Here is a 21,576-nt window from a genome sequence, read left to right as displayed (position 1 = left end):
TCTATGGTGAACCTTTTGCTGAAATTACTTTAATTTCGTATAGATGTTAGAGTTATTTTATTTCTTTATATCTTTCAGCATTCCTTTGCAGATTATTATCGTAGGATATTACAATTACAGGATTGGTAATGTAATATTTACTACTTACATGGTACAGTATTTATATATAGTCGTATATATAATATAGCGTTATATTTATATATAATGTATGTATGTGTAAATCTCTTCGTGTCGTGTGTTCATATGGAAAGGTGTGCATAACTATTGAACAATAATGTATTCATTTTGGAAGTGTGTCCACCCATGTTCCATTAAAACCACAGTGGTCAAACATGACACTGATACAATGATAATCATTTTCAATTAGTACAACAACTATATTTGTTAATCAATCTCTACAATTTCATTGGCTAAAGTTAGATCAAAGTGAAACAGTACCAGGGCATGTTACTGACCTCCTCCCCTCTCTCTTTCTCTCTCCTCTCGACATAACGATTTTAATATGTAATATATACAGCTAGATCACTGCAAGATCAACTGTGGAGTACCAAAAAAGACGAAAGTACCGCGCGATAGAGAGGACGATAGTAAACGAGAGACGAACAAACTAACTTCGCTCCTTTACTTATTACGTAATACAAATATTTTACTTGGGCATAGTAGTAACGTGACCTGTTCGTCGGTACACACTTTCGCTCTTCGCGCGCTTTAAAATAAAGAGACTACACATAACTATAACCCGTTACATCTTGAGATGTAATAAAAAGAAAAACGAGATATCACTAATTGTAAGTGACACAAGATTACGCAGCATGGCAGCTTACATTTAGGAATGTTAAAGGATGTACTACAAAATTAATCTGTTTTTTTTTTCCTTGGTTGTTTGTCGTACTTGATACATAAATTGAGTTCTGACGTAGCACTTTATACATGCATAAATATTCCAAAAGAGAAAAGAAACACAAGTGTTTAACAAAACATGGCTCTATCGTTTTTCCAGAGATGCTGCGATCTAATTTATCTTAATACTTGCATAATTTAGGCGTAGTTCGTAACAAGCTATATAATGATTAACGATCAATAACTTCGAATAAAGACATTATGCACACACATTATAGGTGAAACGAGTAGAAAATATTACCAAAATTATGTATGGTATGAACGCATGTGACAGTGACGATCGTGCTGGACTTTGTTATCAAATTATCTTTAATGTATTCCTCGAACTCTAAGCTGTCTGTAATCATCTTCCTGCGCAATTAGTAACGAAAGGTTAAAAGCATGATACATGATGCAGTTCGGGCAAAAAAACTCGGGCAAAACTACTTTATGTACTACGGTACGTTAATGAGACAATAAGATCTCGCAATTTCGAGTATCTACAATTTATTTTAATGGATTCGTTCATTTACGCAAATCAAGCTAACTCGGCGAACACGTATCTTCGCATTATGTTCAAGCAAATGTACATACAGGATAGATCTAGAACGATGTATATATGTTGTTATAGATAACGCCAACATATCCTGAGATGCCTACAGTTTTTTCCCATCTTGATCTCGTCGTTATAATACTGATATAACGATACGCGATCTACCCCAATCTAAAAGATACTCTTATTTCAATTTTGCGAGGGCTCTGTAATTTTCACTGTGGTTTATCACACGCTAGAATGTTTCGAGGATGTATATCTCGTACGGTGCTAACATTTTTCGAAGGTTAAGAAAAAAAGAAGGAACGGACTCTTCCAAAATATGTTTTACACATGTGGTGAAAAAAATTGAAAAAAATTTCGCTCGAAAAGCAAGCACTGGATGATCTGTACAGAAACCAACAGAAACATACGATGTATACTGTAATCAACAGTTGATTTTGCTTCCGAATTACATGACATTGCCCGAAAAAGCTTGCTTTCTGTTAGTAGCCAAAAGAAAGGCACGTAGACGCACACGTATATATATATATATGTGCCAGTAAAAGACAGGGAAATTATACTTTGCTTCCACAACGCACGTATATCTTTTTACTGACTGTGCAACGATAATTTAATAGAAAAATCTCGGTAAACCGTATTTAAAAAAAAATAATAATTTTTTTGTTTCGCACTCTTTTTTTAAATAATATAATTTTCTTAATAATATGCTTTTCGCGCAAAATCCGCATTGAACAGCTATTTAAACCGTGAAATATAATTGCTTGCTCGACGTTTCCCCTATAAATTACAGATTCACATTTAGGTAGCGTGTGATAGCGTATTAATGTCATTTCGCAATGCATTTCGCTATTCGTTACACTATTATCATGATCTAAATCGTGGCAATTCATCGTTTCTAATGATATTTATTCGTATTCGCTTTGACGATATTAAGCTAACAAAACAATCTCATTCTACCTAAACTTTATAGAAAAGTAGACTTTGTTGATCTGTCTCCTTAAATGTATCTCACATACCGTAACCTTGGTAGGCTGCGGTGGACGCGTACACTTGTGCCGGTGCACCGTATACGGTTTGAGGCGCGTAGCCGGGTGCCATCATTCCTGGCCCTGCAGTCAGCATTAGCTGAGGTTCCGCTATAGCGATCATGCAACAGAAACAAATATATCAACAATGGGAAACAATGCACGGCTTCGCGCAACAATAAGACTCGCTAAAAAAACATATTAAAGAGATCACTTACGCATAATCATAGGCTTGTGTTCCTGATGATCAGTTTCTTCGATACGTCGGCTTTCGGCCTCTTCTAATTTATCGACCTATCAACATATTTAAAGATTATGAATACTCTGCCAGCGGTATAAAGGTACAAAGAAGATTTGAATGTTCTTTTACAAATATTCTTTTTTTTTTTACCTTAGTGATATATTCTCGTGCGACTTGTATAAGATACGGCATTGCGAAATGTAAAATGCGATGTCTCCATGCGAGCTCCAAGATGACGTCCGGATGAAGTAAATCGTAACAATGAAATAGGCATGCTGCGAAACAGTCCTTAGAGCCTCTCTCCAAGAACCACTCGAGTAATTCTTCGGCGACTTCAGCATTCCGGGATTCCGCCGCATATTCCATAGCATCCCTGTTATCGATTGGTGATTAATAAGATTCGCACACAAGCACTTATCATAAATGATTTAAATAACGTGAAACGTTACCTGAACAATCGATCCTTCTTGCAAAGTTCTACGGACTGCTTCCATCTGTTATTTCCCTTGTACAGATAGGCGGCGATTCTCCTGAACTCAATCAATTCATGTTTCTCAAGTTGCTGCGCTAACGCGATATTATCAAAATTATCGAACGCGTCGATCGATGTTCGAAGACCTTGGTAATCTTCTTCGTCAATCAGCAAGCCGTTTAAGGCTTCGTTAATAGCTTTGTTGTTGAGAGCTTGAACCGATCTCAAGTACGGTTTCACCAATTGCAGATGGCCGGTTCGCGTGAAATACGCCACCGATCTAGTGTGATCCATGCGCGGAGCAAGTACGAGCAATATATCGTTCAGAAGTAGGGGTTTGAATTCCACGTAAAATTGTATAGCCTTGTAGTAGAGCTCGACGTTTGCGACTTTAGTGATTACGTCTTTGAAGTGGCCCTCTCGCCAAGCTTCGGTAGGATGTTGCATCATCGCGAGGACCGCGTTGTCATATTCCTCGTACTTGTCATACAGGAACACCAGCTCGGCCCACAAATGGGCCTGTTCCGCTGCGCGTAGCACCTACAAATCAATCGTTTTCGTTAAATAACCTTAAATAAATCTGCTGCGAATTTAATTTTCATATTGATTCAAGACGGCAACCCACCTTCGGTATATTGACGCGCGACCAGAAGAGTTCCAAATGTTCCCTCATTCGTTGAGGCTTGTATTTACTATAGAGGATAGCTAGTTCGGTGAACATTCCCATGTGAGCCCGTTCTAGTCCTAAAGCAGCTTCCAAGAGGTTGATGAGCTCTTCGAAATGCCCGCGATCTTGGTAGTAATTGATCAAATCCTCGAGTTCGTCCGCGTGTACAACTATGTGGAGACCGCACATTTGAGCCAAGCGAAATTCGCCGCTGTCCACACAGGCGAAACAAACTTCCTTCCAGGTGCGCGTCGAGTTGGCTTTGCGCGCGCTATCGACGGCACCTTGAAATTCTTTCAGATGGACCAGCGTTATAGCTAGACGCGCAAAGTTCGATACATTGTTGTAAAGGAGCTTCGCAGCGTCATACATCTTATCGTCGAAACATCTATCGCCAATCTGTAAAAGGAATAATACGTTCGTAGGAATCGAGTTGCGCTCGCAAACGCGCAGGCGAACGACTTCTTACCTTCTGTATGTCGGCGTGATTAGGGCCAGATATAAATTCCTCGAGATCCGCGAGCCTGTTGGTCCGCGCGTACGCGTATATCAATTCGCTCTCGATGAAGGATTCGCGTGCTTTCTTGCGGGCCATTGCGAGATAGCGTACCAAGTCTTCCCAATGCGAAGTCCGATGCGCGGTTTCCACCACGTCCACGTACGCGGACGGATCGTCCGCTTTGATAAAGCTGTCGATTGCCTCTTTAACCAGACCTTGCTGCAGTTGAGCCCTGGCGAGCTGCGACCATACCGGCGGCTCGTTGCATCTGCGAAACAGTCCATTTAAGTAAAATGTACGAAACAAAATACGGAATATATATGCCATACCTTTCTGCAAATTCATAAGCTCTGTCCAAGTTGCCGACTTGTTCAATTAGAACCTGGATGGCCGATGTGTTGACGTCGAACTTTTTGAAGATCGCGAAAGCCTCCTCGTAAAGTTCGTTGTTAATAGCAATGTTGGCAATGTCCGGAGCGTCGTAATTGTCCAAGCGATTAATATATTCCATGACGCGCGTACGATCGGCCTTGATGGCCGTTAGTATCAAGAGATTCTGCAGGTTACGATGATCGCTGAACACGCTGCTGTCCAGTACTATCTTCTCGAGAAGCTCGATCAGCTCGTTAGGCAAGTCGGCTGTCATGAAAGCCTTGACGGTAACCGATATATCTTCGGGATCTTGCGTCTCGGATAACGCCGTCTGAACAACCTGATCGATCAACGGTCGCTTGTACGGATTGCTCTCTAACAGTACTTCCGCCCAAAGATCGGGATCTCTACGTCTCACCAAATATCTGGCCTCGCTCTTGAACAGGCTGTTCTCGTTGCACACGCTTATCAGCTCGCGGTCGCACTGGCCACGCTCGTACGCGATGCAAGCTAAATGGGGATCGCGCTTCTCACAATACTTGCCGACAACTCTACTGTCGTAGAATTGATTTTCCTTGAGAAATCTTTCGGGATTATTATTGCTGTCAATGTAAATCTTGGCCAGCGCGTTGTGCGTAGCCGGCTCCACGCAGCCCTCATGAACGCGAGATTCCAACCACGGTAGCAACAACTTGAGCCGATTTCTCTTTTCCACTTCCTCGACCAGTTCGTCGGTGGAGAATTGTCCGCGCACCACCAGGATCAGATTCTTAATGATATCTTCCGAGCAGTCAACGTCCAGTAGACCACCCACGACCACCGGGAGACGCGACGGATTTACCTTTTGAACGTATATCTCGATGTACTTTTGTAAGTTATTGCGATAAAGATAGAGAACGAGATCGTGAACGAAGTCGAATCGATCGCACACGATTATCAAAGGCAATTGATCGGACAGCTTTGCTTCCTTCAGGAAATTCTTTACGCGCTCCGGATTGTAACAGTTGCTCTCCCGACATATACGCTCTACCTCCTTGATCTGGCCAGTCTTACACGCCGCCTGGATGTACTTGAAATGTACCTCTTGATCCTGACTGAAATTCACGATAGACCCCAAAAAGTAAAACAGGCCCTCGTAAGACTTGAAACTTTCAAAGAGATCTATCAGTGCTTTAGTGGTTAATTGCTCGTGATACTTGGTCGCGATTTGTATGCAGATTTGCAAGTTCTGCCGTATGTTGGCCGTTAACATGGCTTTCAAACATTCGAGGGAGTCTTCTACGGACAAAGTGCCGAAGAAACCTACGAGCCAATCGGGCGAGAGCAGATGCGTATGTACCACCGCTCTCTTGATGTCATATAGATCTGTGTAGTGCTCGAGAGCGCGTTGCAACAGGCCAGCCTTCTCGCACAATTGCGCGACGTGAGCTCTGTCGTAATGGGTAAACATTTGATTGCCCAATATAGCGTCAGCCACTTGCGGGGCGGACATTAAATTCATCTCTAAGAGACGGGTCTGTAAGGCACCCTCGCTTGGCCGATTGTTCTTGAGCGCGTCCAGCAGGAACGCCGTACATTGCTGCACCATGTTCTGCTCCATAAATATATCGACGATCTGATTGATGTCGGCCAACGGTTCGTCGTCCTGAACCAGCATCTGCGCGAATGCCACACCCTGATCGGGATTAATCCTCATGACATTTCGCAGGAGGAATATATAGTCGGGCGTGTATGAGACTTTCTTGGCATACAAGACGATCTTCTGAAATTGGCCGGTCTCCGCGAAGCATTGGATGACCTTGTTGGGGACGTTAGCTCTCAAATAAACGCTAAGCGCCAACGTAGGATCCGCTTGCTTCACTAGATCTCCCAACTCCTCGCTGCATTCCAGTTTGTCCTCCTTCAACCACTTTTCCAGCAGCTGCTTACGTCCCTGAACCAATACCGGTCGACACAGCTCCAACGATTCGTACTTGTTCAGCTGTCCCTGATCCAGAAGAATTCCGAAATATTGTAAAAGAGGCGACGTTTGACCCTGAGTAGCAGGGACCTGTTGAAATCGTTGGATAGTCGCGGGCGTTCTGAGTATTCCTTTGGGAGCGTTAGCCGCGACCTTCGCCGCCTCCGCGTACTGACCATTCTGGAAGAGCATATTGAATTTTCTTACGAACAAATCCTCCGCGCCCGACAGATTGTTTCTCACGGCCATTCTCAGCGCCAATTCCGAATTCTGCAGCACTCCGTTGATGTACGGGATTATGTTCTCCTCGTCCACGGAGACGGACAAGACCTGACCCTTCCGATTCACTCCTATTATGCCGCCGGATGCCTCGTGCGGAGCGGTGACGAAGATCGTCTCTCCCGAGATACGATTCATAAATATACAGGTCGCGGACTCGATATCGTACATGTGTATATAACCGTATTTCGTGATTAAATATATGACGTCGTACTTGGAGCTAACTTGCATAGCGACGGGAAAATCGTTTCCGGCCTCGGGTGGAAAGAACACGTCCACCGCTTTTTTGGGGAACGGATGGTTACCGGTGGGCGGCTGGCCCACTTCGATGATGTGAAGCTTCGCGCCCTGGACCGTTCTAACGGCGAAACAGAACAGATTGCTAGCCTCCGCGTTTCCCTCCATCTTGAACTGCGCGAAGGAGGCGGCGTGTCCCTCGATCGGTTGCGAACATTTCCGTTCTACCGAGTAAAGCTGCATGGCGCCGACCACTCTGTTATGTTGCGCCGAGATACCGATCAACAACAGCCACGTCTGCTTCGGATCTGTTCTGTAATTGATAATCTGGCAGCCGTTTAACGACGAGTGACGTTCGAACATCTTATTTGGCGTCGAATCACCCTCCATGGACCAGTGATACACCGCAGTCTCCGTTACTAACGCTAGCGTGTTCAGCGATATCCATTTCCAAAAGACCACGTCTTCCGTCATTGTGTGAGCCTTCATCTTCGACTTCATCTCAATATTGAAGATCTGAAGCGTCTTCATAGCTAGTCAAATAGAAGGAAATATCTCTCTTAGTAACCCTCACGTTCTCTTCGCGCGCGTTTTCCCTAAATATTCTCACTTGTTACAAAATCACCGTCTCACACTGAGGCTCGCTTTAGGAAAAAGCGTGCAACAGATCGCAATATTGCTCTCTGAACTACGAATAAAGCAGAATCAATCTCACGAGTGTTTCTATGTCTATTTTCTACCGTTGAACGCTTTTTCCCGAAACCGCGCGCTCGCACATACGTATACGCATACCTTTGAGAGCGATGACTTTACTAGCGGGATTCATAATTGCGGAATCGGCGGATATCGGTCTTCTGATAGGATTGGCGGAATCGTTCATGTCAATGATTACTACCTGGGCGGTATCGCCAACCTTCTCCCTAACGCAAATGAATTTGTCAGACTCCATGGTGAGGGTGTTGAAGCTGACATTGCTGGCGTTGATCCCCACAGCCGTAAGCTACAAAAATAAAAGACATAGATAGCCTTGTGTCCTTCAAATTCGTGTCCTTCATTTATCTTATCAGGGATACAACACGATTTGAGTACGTGGTTTAAGGTCGGTTTAAGGTATTATTGTCAACTCTATTGACGATAAGTTTCTTATAACAATTCAAAAACATACTCTTCAACAACAGTTTGAGTTTAATGTCGGTTTCAGGCTGCACGCTACTATCAATACTCGGAAAATTGAGGGGCAGGATGTTAACGAAATTAATTTTAAAACAAAAACGACGTTTCAGCAACAATATAAATGTTATCGCAACGGCCATATGTTGCCGAAATAAAGCCTGTCTCAAGATTGCGACATGCAAAGTGCGAGTAAATAGAGCGGTTTCCATCGTCCCCGGCGACGAGTGTCTACGTGTGGACGACGTGAGATGGTGCGAAGGCATTTCTTTCCGTTTTCGATGTCCGAACGGTGACGTCGGGCTAAAGGAATGCGTGAAAAACATCCGATAAGGTGGAACGGTTTCGGCAAAAGCGGAAACGAGGGGCGTATGCGCCGACGATAGCGTCCGCTCGTCGGTGGGGAAAAAGACGAGGCAGAGCACACGAGCGGAGAGCTCCGTGCGCTCCGGATCCGTTCGTCCGTGGCACGCGATATCGCGTCAATTCCCAGACGGATAATCGACGGATAACCTGCGCCACGAAATCCGTGCCGCGAGGACTCGGCGTGGCGAGTCGGCGGAGTCGGGTGTGTAACGTCATCGGGTCTCGCGCGCGAGGAGGCAGGGGGAGGGGCAGAGAGACGTTGCAACTGTCAAAGTAACGTCAGCCCCGAAATGTTGCACTTCCGTTCCGGGGGGGGAGAGACGGGTCGGCGAGAGTAAATCGTCGATACACATCGACGGATGCTCGCGAGAGACAGTGGCAACGGAATAGGGGGGCTGGGAGAGGGAGGGAGGGAGAGAGAGAGAAAGAGAGAGAGAGATGCGGGGGCAGAGAAAATGTCCGGTGCTTCGGAGAGAAAGGCCGACGTGGTAAATGCCAAACGGCGGGCGCGCGGGGCCCCCTCCTTGCCCCCCCGGGATCCCGCGGCAGGACGACGACGACGACGTACCTGCAGGTGTTCCTGGAACCTTATGGGTAGTAGCTGCGTCATTTTCGCCTCGGTGCTCGGTGGCGAGTCGCCTTGGAGAGGTTCCCAGCCGCTGCTGACCGCCGCGTGCGGACTTGGCCCCCGTGCGAGCGCGTCTGGATCCACACCGACGTCGTCCTCTTCCCTGCTTACGGATCTCTACTCTCGGCTCCCCGGCTCCCGGTCTCTCGTCTGTCGTCGTGTGCGCGCCTCTCCGTTCCCCCCGAGATCACTCGGCATCAATTCGTCGAAGCGCGAAACCGACTGACGGCGAGCGAGGAGGTAACGTCGCTACACTCGCTACTCGCCGCTGACACCCATCATGGCCGCCAACGCCGCCCCTCTATCTCGAAATAGTTCCCGCGTATGAGGGTCCCCCGCGGGGGAAACGTCGCCGCCGCACAAAGGAACGTTCCGCCGCGCGCGCCGAGAGGTCGACGATCACGATCGTCGAGTGATAACGGGTCGTCGCCGGGCGATCTCCGTCGGCCGATCAGCGCCGACGGTCGCTCGCGATGACGTTAGCGAACAGAGAGAGAGAAAGAGAGAGAGACACGGCACGAGCGCCCCGAGCCCCGACACCAGCGGAAGAATACAAGCAACGATTTGACACGATTGGACTCGGTGGCGGATCTCTCGCGCATCACCCCCACCCCTCGCCCTCCACCTGCCACGAGTGAGACCGCAACGGCGCACGAGTGCGTAACGTACTTCCACGCAGTCGATTACGAATCATCCTCCCCCCCTCCCCCTCTTTATCCTCTTCCACGCGCGCGTTCCCTCTCTAATTAAAATACTTTTTCTCTATAAATTCCGAAGGTTATCGCGACGCCTCCGCGCGACACGAGGACGGTGATTAGGACGCAAGGCGGGGATATACAGAGGTCGGATTAAGTTTGTTTAAAAGTACGCTTTATTCTCCAGCAGTAGCATCAGCGCCGATCCCTTAAAGTCTACAAAAGTAATTAGGAAACTGCTCGCACCACTGCTACAGAATGCAGCGCGTTCGTCCCGTGTTGACAAAATAAAAAGAGAAGAAAAGTATCTTCAGTCGAACAAGCCGAAGCCCATGTCGTCGTCCTCGGATTCAGATTCCTCCTTAGCCGGTTTCTTTTCCTCTGTTAAAACAAAAATTATTCGTCTCATTCATTTGGTATCACTGTAAGGACCTTGAATATGTTTCGCTTTAAATTGCGAGTTAGAATTAGACTTTCTAGGATCAGAAGTTAAATTGACAAACCCACCTTTCTTCTCTTCAACCGGAGCCGCCGCGCCAGCGGGAGCTGCAGGGGCACCAGCGGCAGCCGCACCTCCAACTGGCATAGACGATAACTTCTCCCTGCCTGAAATCACAAAAAAAAGATATTTAATTCAGGGTGACGCATAGCTTGACTCGTAGACGACGTTCAATCTCTGCCTTTCGTCCCTTCACATGTGCTTCAAATTTTGTAAGAAATTGGATCAGAAAGTAGGAAGTCAGGAGTAAAAGAATTGCGAAGTGAAGGTAATTAATTTCAGGAGCCCACGCTTCATTCCACATGCTCAGTTCGGTTCACGCAGAGGTGGGGAATGTTTTTAGCAAGCGTTTTAAAAAACGCATCGACGTACCCTGCGTGATCAGTTCGTCTATCGATTTTCCATTCAGGTCGGTGATGACCTTCTTCAGCTTCTCGGCGTCGGCTTCGATACCCACCGACGACAGGATCTTTTCGATGTCATTCTGGCTTGGCGAGGCCTTGCCTCCCAAAGCAGCCAGCATGTAAGCGGCCACGTAACGCATTCTGCAAAACGACACATTAAAATTACATACCGATTCGGCACAGTGCAATTATTCTAAATGTTAACTGCTAATTTCAGTTAGGATATGCCATCATGGTCACTCAGTCGAAAGATGGTGAAATCGATGATCATCACGGAATAAGGTGTTCTACAAACGTGCGTGATACGTTTGTTTTGTACATACAAGAACTATAATACTATAAATATCATTCGCGTGATCGGAGCGTGACAATTAACTGTATCTGTATCTCAGAAATTGATATATATATTTATACCGGGCCATAACCTATCGCGCTTGATGCGAGAACGCGCGTTCCATCAAGTCGATTTTCCATCAAAGTGCTTTACATTACTATTTCGGAGATGCGTTACCTTTCGCGATACAGCGGACGTTGTGACTCACGGAAAAGGGAGAAGCGATATATCGTTCCCGAATCACGTTTCGAACGTTTGCACTGTCTCGCGTGGAAACGTGACGCGCGCGCGGAATCCGACAACGCGACAAGTTGCAAAGCGCGATCGAACGAGAACGCGGGATTGTCGCGAGCCGTCGATATTCGGACGACTCGAAATGCGGAATATTATTCCTCGCGGAAGCGTAACTCGGCTATACACGTACCTTTAAGTCTTAAACGACACGAAACGTGAACCCCGCCGAAACGATGCCGAAACGTGCACGAGCTGGAACCGGAAGAAAGAATCGGAGAGGACGGAGAGAAACCGGGAGAAATTGACGTGACGAAATGACGGCAGATGGAGGGACTCGCGAGTTTTCCGGTCGCGCCCTCTCGCGAACGCTCGTTTCATCGTCGATAACATAACTATCTACGTTACCGTTCCATGCTACTTACACGATTATCTGGTTCTGTTCCAGGCTGCGTCAACAAAGTGTAATGGAGCAACATATTATAAAAACAATAATAAAATTAGAATAACGAGTCTAAAAAAGACATTATAAAATGTAAAGAAATCTTCAATGTTTTTCATTTTAATAATATACGTTTGTATGCAAAACATATGCCAAATAAATATGACGCTATTGCGGTTTGACACAGAAAGATATACTTACATTTCTATAGTTTACGAATAGAAGAAGCCTCGATTAACTTTGAATTAATTTTTCTATGCAAATTATATATTTTCAATTACAGATCAAACTAGAGGTCCTCGATCGCTCCCTTCGGTTACAATCGACGGTTTTTCTTCTCTCTTTGCATTTTATATATATTTTATAAAAATATATTATAATGCAATTAGAATTAATTGAAATTGCTTAAATACGTATATAGCTTACAAAATATTTTATTAACGTGGAAGGAGATCGTGCAAGAGAGCAGAACACCAAGAGCAATTCTAAAGAGAAATGTGCATTTATTTATTTTCTTTCATCTATCTTTCATTTCTGTATATTCATCGATTTTACACACACAATATTAGTATATCGAATCTTTAACGATTAAAAAAAGAGAAACAATCACAATTATACGATACATCTATCGATATATACATATATATTTTCGACATCGTTCTACGACAAAGTTTTAATTTTACATCGATCGACTGTATGCTTGTCGGGTGAAAGAAAAAGAAAAACGTCCCTCGATCCTAATATTTAGCCGTTTCGTCGCGCATCTAACTTCGTCGCGGAGTGACGCGGAGAAACTACGAGGGAGGCAAAGATTAATATAGCGTCTACGCGAATATTTCGCGATACAATATGCGAAGAACCGAGAAATATAAGAACATATGTTTCCAGGGTATATGGGTATATCGAACACACGTTTCGCCTGAGAACCTAAGACATATATCCCTTCGTCGTTTGCGTCGCGATCGCTGGGATTAAAACAGAGCAAACGCTCTCCCGGGCCTCGAGGGTGGTTCCGTCATCGACTCCTCTTGGTCGCCCTGGTCGTTTTGCATCGACAGCTGCGTCAGCTTGCTAGTCAGCGCGGGATTCGTCTGCATCATCCGGAGTAGCACATCCGCCGACACCCTGCAATCAAGTTATTTCTCACGTCCGGTGAAATTTCCTGCGATTTTGATGATTTTGATGCCGCAACAGGAGAATCCACGCGACGGTCACCCCGACCAAACTCCGATTTAACTTAATCGACGATCAAGTAAACCAGCGAAAGAACACTTCTAATCTGATCTTTCTTTCCATTTTATATTATATAAACGAGCAATTAATAATCTGATATTGTCCACACAAAATCCTGCAGGCTCTACTCAGTAAATTAACTTAATAGCAGCTTTTGTACAATCAAAGTCGCTCCCACAACTGATGAATCATAGAATCTCTCAGACGCTTATCTTTTTCTTCTTATTCATGTCCAATAAGTTATGTATCATTATTGACGCTTTGCCTATAGCGAAACTATATACACGAAAATTCTCTCATAATTTAATTCAACGCAAAACGTTCCCAATTTCATATTCTTCTTTTACTTTATTGTTTGTAGAGTGCCAGTTGAGATACTCACGCGCGCGGGAGGTTCCTCAGAGCTGACAACAAATCTTTCTCGTGCCCGTTGAAATTCGGGGCCTCCGCGAGGCTGTCCCTCTTCCCGAACCCGATCGCCGTCGAGATGTATTCCGGTTTGAAACCGCGGATCTCCCTCAGCTTCGTCCGGTGCTTGAAGAAAGGGGGATAATTGCGGTCCTTGGACGCCGTGGTCGCTGCAATGAAGTACCCCGCGACGAACATCAACACGATCGCCAATATCGCTCGCATGATTTAATGATTTCCTGGCGCAGAAACAAAGAGACACATCGAACGCGATAATGAACATTCAGATAATGTGCGATAATGCGTAATTACGCGTATTATAATTACGCAAAGGGCGATATTTTTTTCGCACAAAGTTTGCATTCGTCGTTAATACGTTTATGATTGATCAAGCGACACATTTCTTAATTTCCAGTATGAATTTCTTACGAGATCTTGCTAGAATATGTCGGAACGTCGTGTATTGATCCGCACATACATCATCATTGCGCAGATAATCGTATCTTAATTATAATTTGTACTTACTGCGGTACGACAGAAATAGATAATGTTATACACGACATTTAGATATTATTTTTAATTTGCCTGTATCAATATATAGTGTATTAATAGAAATAAGATGATAACTTCTGTTTTCGCTTGGAACGTTCCATTACGTAGAAACAAAAGCACAATGTTAGATTTTATTAATAACAAAGAGACATAAATTGCACTGGCTAAGTGGAAATGAATGTGAAAAACAATCTTATAATGATTTCCAAATAGAGAGTAATTAAGTTTCAATGCGAAATACTTCTTGCATTTTCAAAACGTGATCCTTTTATACGAAATAATGATTTAAACGACGATCTTCTCTCGAAAAGTGCTTCACTAGATGTTCAATTCAAATTTATAAAAAATTGCAAGATGACAGTAGGGTGATAGTATTCAAACGCGACAAAAATACGTCTTGAATATGTAAATCGACACATTTCTGATTTTGGTATATTTCTTCCCGCAGGCGAGATCGAGATGTAAGTTTTAGCGATAAGCGCTGTGTGCACGTCTCGATCACAGATTTCCAATAATCCCAGAGAGAAGAACGTCGACTTGATTCGTGCATGCGTGAGCTGAGGACTGGGCTCTGTGACCATTCCATGTCGCTTTGTACGAAGCCACCGACGTCGGCGTCGACGGCGGCTAGGACGGCGTCGCCGGCGGCCGCGACGCCGACGAGGCCGCCGAGCGACCGTACTTTCTCGTTAATTTCTTTAATGCGCCCGGCAAATCGACGTTTTATCGTCGCATTGAAATCTCTGCCGATGAGATGGCCGCAATTGCCCGCGTAAGCACCTACGAAGATGCGTGCGAGCCGGAGATGCGAAACATACGTCGAAACCGCCGCCGTCGCCGTCGCCGCCGCCGTACGTGCGTCGTCTAGCCGCCGATGCGTATGCGAAATTTCCCTGCAGTATCCGACGATCCTTCTCAGGACACTTTTCGTGATGACGATGCCACGCCCACGCTTTTTACGTAATTTACATCGTGATGAGCCACGTTCGCCGTATGCGACATTTTTTTCCGATGAGAACGTTAGACCCGACTGATAATAAATTAAAAAAGCAGAGGCGTAATTAAATTGCGAGAGAACTGTAATTACCTGAGTGGCCCAATTTTCAAATTACGAGTACGAGGAACTTTTCTATACACAGTAGAAATATCGAGGCATCCCTTTGATAAAAATCCTCTTTACCTTCTCTTGTTTTATTTATACAAAAAATATATATAAGTGTTTATAATGTGTAGGAATATATGTAGTAATATATGATTTATATTTACAATATGTAATATTATTTCAGTTGAAGCATTATTTCGTCATTTTAACTAGGGAATGATCTAAAACGACGACAGGTATTTCTTTAAGGATAAGAGAGCGTGGAATGCCGGAATATTTCACAAAAAGCTCCAAGAAATGAAGATTAGTAGCTCCTTCAGTTTCCGCATCGCCTCCCGTTTTCATACTAAAAAAAAGAAGCTTCACATTAGTAATATCCATCTCAAGCGATGTTGTATTTTCGCGTCCATGACATTAAGATTATAGTAATCATTCCTACCTCTCCACGGTGACAAACGACAGGACATACGTGCAAAGATATTTCACGTAACGATTCATCACAGAAACGTGGAATTGACGGAGAATCGTTTGTATTCCTATGGCAAATACCACAGCGTCAACGGGATCCTGATATCTTTTGCTTAACAGACTTGCTATAATAAACATATAAAATATTTGTTACATATCACTTAATTTCATTACGGAATATAAAAGTACATATATAATTATACCTGTATGTTTGCAGTAGAATAATTTATTCAATTGCGACGCTGTAAATAAGAAAATGATAATAGCTATATTATCCATCTTTGGTGGCTTAATATAAACTTTATTATGCGGATCACTGATGCCAGCCCAGTCCAATCGCACGCTAAGCTCATGAAGCAATTCGCTTCTCTCCGGTTCCGTTTCATTATTGCTATCTTTTTTCGCTATCTCACATAAAATAGCCCTAAAAAGTGAAAAAAATTAGAACAGAAATCGCAAAACTAAATTAGTTTTCACGTACGTGTTTAATGTTCGAAGTGCCGCTTCCATATGTTTCGCTTCAAATTTGCACGCAGTGTTTAGCTCGTACGCAATTTTTTTCCTGAGTAATTGGTAGTGACCTATTTTCAACGTCCACTCGAGTGCCGACGACCACAGTTTGCTGCTGCTGGCGCTTATAGAATTGTGAAGTTTTGTAACGTTACCTGAGGCATACGCGATCCAATATTTTATGATAATGTTGATTATCCTCACTTTAATTGCACGTACTTTTCTAATGCGCCTTGAATTCTTACCTTTAGCGCTGTCTAAAGAATTTAAAGTGGTCTCACAATCTTCTAACAGTGATAGCCACGTTTTGTTCCGTATGCTTTTTTCTATATAATGAACCAAAGCCTCCAGTTCCATGACAACGAAGAAAGAGATAAGCTTGTCCAGCCCCGACAATCCCGGCGTGCCTATTGTTTCTAATATCACCGAGAAAACTTTGTAATTTAAGATCTCATTTTGCGTTTTAATATCATACCACGCTAGAGAATGTTCTATGTACACGGTGGTCCTGAAAAGGTGCATATGGATTAGAGATGTAGTACAATTATCTCGTAAGAGCAAAATCGAAATATAAATAACGTAATACCGGGGATCGGTGATACGAATGAGCTCTCTGGCAAGTCTACCCATGAACGTCAAGGAATTATTATCCGTCGAAAACGCATGCTTATCTTCTTGGAACTGTCTCCACGATTTTCCTGGTAACCAGGAAGAGCCTCTACGTTCTTCCTCAACCGCATTGTTTATAATATATGTAATCTAAGGATGGGTATATTTTTAGAGTAGAATGTAGAATGTACGCGCATACGAGAATATTTTTGTGCAACTTATATCTTGAGATCATATAATCATATAATTCTCTCACTTCTTCATGCCATATCTTCAAACTGTTTATGTTAATATAATCCTGAATGTATTGGAAAGATTTTCTGTATCCCTCCATAATTGAAGATAAATTATTCAGTTTTTGTAGAAGAGGTGTCTAGGGAAATGTTCACAATAATTATTAGATATATATACATATAATTTAAGAATAAATTAAAATTTTTCATTTATCAAAATTTACCTTGGATTTCTGATCAAAATTGAGGCCGTTCTGTAAAGCCAGGGTAACTTTCTTGACAAGCTCCTGACGTATACCGTCCTCTAAGAGACGATGTGAGTCAACTCTTAAAACTCCTAAAGAAACGCTTCTCAGTGACAAAACGCCCTTTGTAAAGACCGACACGGCATACGTTAATTTCGCCATCTATAAAAATATTAGTATTTTCTTTTTAATAAACGTAATTCGTATAATGAGAATTCTTAGTAAAAATACCTGTAATCTTTCAGCCAGTTGTGCATAATCTTTAAGCTTATCTTTGGGCAATTTAGTAGGAATCTCCTTAAATGAATTCGTTTCAAGATGTACTATCTCTGCTAATAAACCGAACACAGTTTCAGGTATAATTTGCAACACGCGCCTTGCATATCCTTCTAATTCTCTGCTATAATATTGGGATACCGAAGATAAATCCGCACTTCGTGCTTGGTTTACTCTCAGCAATGGAGTTTCCAATGCTGATGCCATCTAAAAATAATATAATGCGTAAAGTATGTAATGCGTGCGTCATATTATTTTTAATTGTATACGTATTTACTTTAAGGAAAAGAGCTTTTAGTTTGATGACGGTCGGCGGATTTCCCTTTATGCTCGCCTGCATTACATCGATAAAAGATTCCATAATATTCCAGGCGTAGCAACAATCGGTCACGATATTTAAACTTATCATGATATCTTCAGATATGCTGCCTGTACGCAACATATTGTGTAGAGTCTCACGTGTGTCGGCGAGATATTGTGAAATGTGTAGATTATTTTCTAATTGATGAAATTCTGGGAAGAAAATACGGTGATATTGATAGCATGATAAAATTGTTCGTATGGACCTACTTTAGATAGAATAAATATCTATCGATTCTTGTTTCTTTACCTTGAACTTGTTCCAACGCTTGTAATAATTGTACTATTTTTCGCCCGTCTTCTTGCTTTAACGAATCAATGTGTTTACTTATTTCCATAAACCATGTATAAAGATTTTGGTTTTTATCAATACCATCTAGAGATTTGGCGCCTCCAAAGATTTGTGCAAGATCAGTTATACGCTCAACACATGTCCCTTTCTCTTTCAACCATTTGGCTTCTTTTCCGAGCAGGAGCTAATGTAAAAATAAAAAATGTATCTTAATCCAAATAAATATATGTACCGTAACAAGAGTGACCAATGATTTTAAACTTACATCTTTATACATCTGTTTAACATCCTGTTCAATTTGAGCAGTGCTTAGCAATAAACGAAGACATTTTACTGTGGTATATTTGCTTTCCATCACGACCAATTGACGTAGAGTACGCGAACGTTTTGAATCTTCTAACGCTATAGTAGGCGTAGCGGTGTGCAGAAGAATCCAGTGTAACGTAACATTGCATTCTCTCACTAACTTCACTAAAGAACCTGTTGCATTTTCATCCATTGTGCCTGCCAGCTGCACCTCTTCGGTCTCTTGCGTTAATTTCTGGAATATTTTTTTTTAAACTGTAGTTTTGTATAACGAGACTATGAAAATTTGTTAAACTTTTACTTACATCCATTTTTGTTCCATATTTTTGCGCAATTCCTTTCACATTTGAATTCTCAAGTGTATTATTCAACGCTGTTCGTGCAGCTTTATATGGTGACCACCAGTCACACAGATTGATCACTGTTCCCATGTAAATACTAATTACCCAATTGTCGGGAAAGAATCTGTCTACTATTTCCCGCATAATGGCAGTTTGCGTATGCAGTACAGTTGGTTTAAATGACAAAATTATGACTAACATCGATGCTTGCGTGGCCACGGCAGTGCTACGATGCTCCGGATGTGGGAACGCAAGAGTCTGATTGTAAATCTCATCCGAACGCAACCGACCAACTACGAGATCCACCAAAAAATCTCGCAAAGGCACTCTCCTGAAAAATGTAAAAATGTATTTTTTATTATACGTATATGAAAAAAGTGATATATTATATTGTAATCTTTGAAGAGTTTAGCTATATTTTAAACTAATCAATTATATTATCCTTTCTTTTACGTTCAGATTATGTTACACACTTGAAATATTCTTCAGGATAATTAGCTGGCCTCTTGGATAACGTCCTCACATATCCCGTTGAACGGAGCAGCATACAAACATCATCCACTCTTGTCGAGGAAGACCGCTGAGCATTGTATCGATAATAGGACACGAGTAATCTTTCACGTATTAATCCTTCAAAGTGATAATCAACCAGCAATAGCATGACACCATACAAGTACACAGCTTCGCACTACACAAAAGTTTAATTGTGCTATTTTAATCCGTGCATACACTTTATATATTAATACAATCGATTCTCGAATCTGATTCTCAGCCAAGCAAATTGCTGAGTGCACATTTAGTTAGGAAAAAGGAAAATATACCATCAATTGTTTTCCTTCTTCGTTGAACATAATAGAGTCTACTGACTGATGTATATAAACTCCATCCCCCAACTCATCAATGTAAAAATTCAGGTCCGTGACATACTTGTGTATACTCTCGAAAGCCAAGTAGAACCTAGAGAGTATGTCTGAAAAGTTACTTCGGAGCTCCTCGTCGGTTTCTTGGAGTGTCTGGAAGGAACACAGACAATACGTTTATGCATTTCCCTAGTTTCCAGCAATAACACAATCTCATAAAAATTGCAGGAAGACCATTATTTACCGAGTCGTCTTCTATCTTTTGCTCATAAACACTGGCTGCCTTGAAGTATGCAAAGTCGATTATGATCGATCCGTACTTCTGTATCAGTTGCTTCGAATCCAAGCTGAAAATAAGAAACCAATTATCAAATGCAACGTTTACGTAATATTATAATTCATATAATAACAAATTTTCTACTTGTACAAACTTTACTCCATTTACATTCACATGAGATTTACAAATTACAATTAAATCATATTTGCAATACATTGTAATGAGCTAACGTCCATGTAACGTAAATATTCACCCTGTTGATTATTCAAAGAGTAGCAAGATATATCTTTTATCCAAACAAACTGACCTAAAGACCGGCGGTACGTAATCCTTCAATCGCATTAGTTCAGCAATGATAGCATTCCCACGGGATACCAGCCGCAGCAGGTTTTGCCCGCAAACGTTATTGGCCGCCAAAAAGTCGCCCATTCTTTTCTCTTTTAATTCAGGCAGATTTTAACGATCATCTCCCAAACGAAAGCTCATCAACCCTTGGCAGAACCAACGAGGAGAATGAGATTTGACATCTTTGACATCTGATCCCCTCTAACCTCTCTCAGCTGCGCACAGGAAGAGCTTCGAGGAATCCGACCTTACCGACCGTCACTCGTCTGGTCTTCCGCTTCCCGTTTCAGCCGCAATATGTCGGGAGGGCGTGCGGCGAATCTTTCGCGCGTCTGTGCGCGTGCGTGGGTCACGTGGGTGTGCGATTAGCGATTAGCGATTAGCGATAACATATGTATATAGCGTCTGATAGCGTCTCGCTACCCTCGTTGCTCTCGTTCCTCCTCGCTCGGCGTTGCTCGGCGTGCCGTCAGTGCCGTGATCAATAGTCAGTACCCTAGATCTACGATCATGCGAGGGAGTCACATGTTCCTGTAGGATGCGAGAATTACGAGATCGCCGCGAGATAACCGGTTCGTCGCGCGTCTTCGTCCCCTGATGCGACGGCGAGTTCCTACCCTCGGATTATTCGACGAGGACGAGTCTTCCCCGGCGAATGTCGCCGTGAGCCAAGCTTCTCCGCGTAAGGTTTCGCGAAACGGATTCAGGATCCCGAAAAGACTGATGTAACGCTCGCTGATCGCCGAGGTTTCTCGGTGTTGATACGACCGACTTAACGACGTCTGCCCTTGTTTAGAATGGAGGTGAGTCAGGTGAGGGCTCGTTAACACCGATACAAGAGTCAGCGGTGCGATTGTGTCACGAATCATTTGTAAACAAGACTAGTACGACTGAGGCAACAGCTGAGTTTTTAATGTTTAAACTTGTCTTTTATTTAAACCCGGATTGATTTTGGTGATTAGCTTGTGGAGTAGTATTTTGTTGACGTGAATAGATCTCATCAATTTCTTGTTGTTCAACACGTGGAAGGAAGGATTAGTATCATTAGAAATCTTGCTGCAAGTGATTCTAATTGAATGCTGATTAATAAGAGTTTGGCTGAAGTTACCTTCAGTTTCTATAGACTGAACTTTCAAAGTATCTAAAGTATTTTTTTAAGCATCTCTCTTGTCTCTCAGTTAGATATATTACATTAAAATGTAA

General features: G+C 43.0%; 5 protein-coding genes across 8 annotated transcripts in view; 1 reads left to right on the top strand and 4 right to left on the bottom strand.

The window, feature by feature from the left end:
- Nucleotides 1-42: 42 nt before the first annotated feature.
- LOC112455739 (clathrin heavy chain) lies at nt 43-9,878 on the bottom strand. The gene is made up of 9 exons (XM_025017874.1): nt 9,292-9,878; nt 7,980-8,187; nt 4,669-7,720; nt 4,310-4,607; nt 3,799-4,239; nt 3,151-3,713; nt 2,852-3,074; nt 2,679-2,754; nt 43-2,571 (listed from the first exon to the last, which is right to left on the bottom strand). Exons 1-9 carry the CDS (start codon nt 9,331-9,333, stop codon nt 2,444-2,446), a joined length of 5,031 nt encoding a protein of 1,676 aa, XP_024873642.1. The 5' UTR covers nt 9,334-9,878; the 3' UTR covers nt 43-2,443.
- A 324-nt stretch (nt 9,879-10,202) lies between these two features.
- On the bottom strand, nt 10,203-11,818 carry LOC112455742 (60S acidic ribosomal protein P2-like). 2 transcript variants are annotated; one of them, XM_025017878.1, is made up of 4 exons: nt 11,708-11,818; nt 10,918-11,090; nt 10,554-10,652; nt 10,203-10,427 (listed from the first exon to the last, which is right to left on the bottom strand). In XM_025017878.1, exons 2-4 carry the CDS (start codon nt 11,087-11,089, stop codon nt 10,357-10,359), a joined length of 342 nt encoding a protein of 113 aa, XP_024873646.1. In that variant the 5' UTR covers nt 11,090; nt 11,708-11,818; the 3' UTR covers nt 10,203-10,356. The 2 variants fall into 2 exon arrangements, with proteins under 2 accessions (XP_024873646.1, XP_024873647.1); XM_025017879.1 differs by lacking the exon at nt 11,708-11,818 and adding an exon at nt 11,461-11,649.
- Nucleotides 11,819-12,439: 621 nt separating this feature from the next.
- Nucleotides 12,440-14,728, bottom strand: LOC112455741 (allatotropin-like). Its single transcript, XM_025017877.1, has 2 exons — nt 13,572-14,728; nt 12,440-13,081 (listed from the first exon to the last, which is right to left on the bottom strand). Exons 1-2 carry the CDS (start codon nt 13,820-13,822, stop codon nt 12,928-12,930), a joined length of 405 nt encoding a protein of 134 aa, XP_024873645.1. The 5' UTR covers nt 13,823-14,728; the 3' UTR covers nt 12,440-12,927.
- A 261-nt stretch (nt 14,729-14,989) lies between these two features.
- Nucleotides 14,990-20,611, bottom strand: LOC112455746 (WASH complex subunit 5). The gene is made up of 17 exons (XM_025017882.1): nt 20,336-20,611; nt 19,996-20,098; nt 19,713-19,904; nt 19,365-19,579; nt 18,856-19,222; nt 18,510-18,785; nt 18,203-18,428; nt 17,870-18,105; nt 17,548-17,799; nt 17,296-17,478; nt 17,095-17,211; nt 16,816-16,988; nt 16,475-16,737; nt 16,201-16,384; nt 15,923-16,143; nt 15,691-15,844; nt 14,990-15,597 (listed from the first exon to the last, which is right to left on the bottom strand). Exons 1-17 carry the CDS (start codon nt 20,455-20,457, stop codon nt 15,444-15,446), a joined length of 3,438 nt encoding a protein of 1,145 aa, XP_024873650.1. The 5' UTR covers nt 20,458-20,611; the 3' UTR covers nt 14,990-15,443.
- Nucleotides 20,612-20,776: 165 nt separating this feature from the next.
- The window catches only part of LOC112455760 (probable RNA-binding protein 18), a 2,492-nt gene continuing 1,692 nt past the window's right edge, over nt 20,777-21,576 (top strand). For 2 of the 3 annotated variants that reach the window (XM_025017906.1, XM_025017905.1), the window contains exon 1: nt 20,777-21,185. In XM_025017906.1, the coding sequence (XP_024873674.1) occupies nt 21,171-21,185 (15 nt within the window). In that variant the 5' untranslated portion in view covers nt 20,777-21,170. The remainder of the gene's footprint in view (nt 21,186-21,576) is intronic. The other variant, XM_025017907.1, reaches the window with a different exon arrangement.

This window comes from Temnothorax curvispinosus, unplaced genomic scaffold (assembly GCF_003070985.1).
Source record: "Temnothorax curvispinosus isolate PA1 unplaced genomic scaffold, ASM307098v1 QBEX01006326.1, whole genome shotgun sequence".
Lineage (NCBI taxonomy): Eukaryota > Metazoa > Arthropoda > Insecta > Hymenoptera > Formicidae > Temnothorax > Temnothorax curvispinosus.
Note: the sequence above shows the minus strand (reverse complement) of the source record. Positions and strands in the feature narration are given on the sequence as shown.